Source organism: Schistocerca gregaria, chromosome 2, assembly GCF_023897955.1.
Source record: "Schistocerca gregaria isolate iqSchGreg1 chromosome 2, iqSchGreg1.2, whole genome shotgun sequence".
Lineage (NCBI taxonomy): Eukaryota > Metazoa > Arthropoda > Insecta > Orthoptera > Acrididae > Schistocerca > Schistocerca gregaria.
The window spans coordinates 463,278,345-463,280,790 of NC_064921.1; the positions used below are offsets into that span (position 1 = coordinate 463,278,345).

The 2,446-nt window shown below is 50.4% G+C and overlaps 1 protein-coding gene across 1 annotated transcript; it reads right to left on the reverse strand.

Annotated features, from left to right (window-relative positions):
• Positions 1 to 1,535: 1,535 nt before the first annotated feature.
• Positions 1,536 to 2,012, reverse strand: LOC126335837 (uncharacterized). Its single transcript, XM_049999306.1, has one exon. It carries the CDS (start codon positions 2,010 to 2,012, stop codon positions 1,536 to 1,538), a length of 477 nt encoding a protein of 158 aa, XP_049855263.1.
• Positions 2,013 to 2,446: the final 434 nt, after the last annotated feature.

A 2,446-nucleotide genomic window follows, 5' to 3' on the forward strand; every position in this document is an offset into this window, starting at 1 on the left:
TTTGAGTAGATTTTCGTTTATTAGCTGGGGCAATCACTTTAGTATTATTTGTATATGGTGTCAGAAAGATATATTACGGGAATAGGCAGTAGCACGGTTACCTCACACGTAAGCGTAAATGTGCTCCATCACAATAAAACAAGCAACCCTGTATTGTGCATTTCAGGTATTTTACCTGTATTTTCGAAAACAGTTGAAGAATCATCATGGACAAAGAATGAGTGGAGCATCTCACATCTAAAACTACTGTATAGAAAGAGCCCATCATGTACATATTCCCTTCCGACACTCCTTTGAATTCGTCATTAATGGAGAATCCTGGGAACCTTAAATTTACGTATCTATAGCTATTTCGAACTACAGCCTCAAAAGTACTCTATTAATCACTAGTTACGAATTAGGAAGTCTGTAATTAGCCGACTGATGACCTCAGATGTTAAGTCCCATAGTGCTCAGAGCCATTTGGAATTTGTCTCGGGACTTGCGACTGTATTGAGACAATAAAGGTACGCCGTACACATAGGTGACCTGTCTGCAGCTTTGGCATGCAGGAGGACGACTCGCCGGCTCAGCTGGCGGCGGCCGCCCGCCCATGTGACGAGGGATTACGGCTGTCTGGCGCGGCTCGGTTTGATTGGCTGAGATTAAAACGCGCATACCTGCGCCCCAGGAGTTGCGCGCACGGCCGACCCACGCGGTGTGGTCTGACATTCACTTCGCTACACCACGTAACACTCTCCCCTGTCGCCGTGACAGCATTAGAAAAGTAAAAAGGGTATAATTTACCCAGTGAATAGCCAAACTGCCACAAATTTCATACTAGTCATGAGCGGAAGCCGTATGTTTATTCTTTGTTATTACTCTAAACAGGAAAGTCATATAAAGTCAGTTTGATGCTTCAGACACAGTACGAATACGGCGTAACCCATTCTTAGCGAGCAGAGGGACTCAGTGATATATGGCAGTAGCTTGTTGACGTCAGATTTGGTGAGAAAAGGTCCAGTCAGCGTGTGGAAGCAGACATGACATTGAATTTTTTTGGTAAAGTAAGATCTTTTACGAGTGCGTGGTGAGCTTTGCGTGTACAGCCTGAGAATTTGCTTCTTATCCGACCAGTGATCTGGCCAGATTTTAAACAGATTGCGTATTGTCCCTGCAAACGTACAGAAATATAAACATAAGAGTCGTGTATTCTCCTCCTACTGCAGTTATGGCTGTTGTCAGTGAAAAGAGAAGGGGAGCTGAGATCAGACTAGAGGAGTTTCGTTAACAGCAGTGCAGAAAGATAGTTATTTTACTTGACAGAAATGTTATTAGGAAGCCTGGAGTGCAAGGTGCTGTCCAGAGAGGTTCCTCATGTCCTTTTATGGAGAGATGTTGAGGACAGATATGTGGTTGGAAACAACAACATTAGATGGTTATGACTAAATTCGCCTTGCTGTTTCATTCTGGTACAGGGACTTGTTGGGGAGAAATGAGACTCTGGTGGGAGGAGAAGAGCGGGAGACTGCAGTTTAGCGCTAGCAAGTGCGCTGCTAGGCGGGTAAGTCGGCGGTGCTTGTTGCGCGGAGAGCTTGTTTGTGTGCCCCTGTGCTGGCAGCAGCTGGCTGGCGGCAAGCGACGTCGACTCCGGGCGAGACGCGCGGGCGGGCAGCCGAGTCGATAAGCGCCGGCTGGCTGGCTGGCTGGCTGGCGGTGGCGGCGGCGGCGGCCCTCCTACCTTGATCGAGAGACAGCGGGGACCGGCGAGACGTACTCAGCAGGGGCCCGGCTGCACTTCCACTGGCTGCGCTGGGCGGGCGGCGCGGCGCGGAGCGGCGCGGCGACAGTAGAGTAGTATGGTGTGAGTACGAGTAGTAAAGTAGCTGGTAGCTAATATGGAGCGGGAAGCTGGAAGCAGGAGTCCGCCATAACTGAGGGCAGCTGTGGCTGGCGCGCTGAGCCGAGCCCTCGGTGCGCGGCGCGGGGGGGTGCGGTGGGGGTGCGCGGGGGCGAATTCCGGGCTCGCGCATGCGTCGTGGCGCGCACCCGCCGACCGCTGCTGCCACCTGCCGGCGACGCCGCCCAAGCTCCGAGGCGGGCTTTATGCCGCGCGGCGGCGACGACGACGTCACGGCCCGAGTGGGTGGGGAAGAGGAGAAGGGAGGAGGCTTCGGGTGTTGACGTCTGTGTCACTTTCGTTCCTTTTACTCTCTGCGAGTCATTCTCAGCTGCGTTCTGTGATAGCGATGTGCGAAATCTCTTATCACTTCTTACGTAAAATACGCCTCATTAAATGAATGTTTGTAGCCAAGAATGCATTCAAAACAATTTTTTACTGACTGTTTTCGTCTTTAGATCTTTCAAAACTGTTTTGGTTGTGCGTCGTATTGTACTAGTGAGAGACCTGTTTGTAATTTTCTTTTTGACAAACATGTCTGTAGTGTGCAGTATACTCACCAATAAG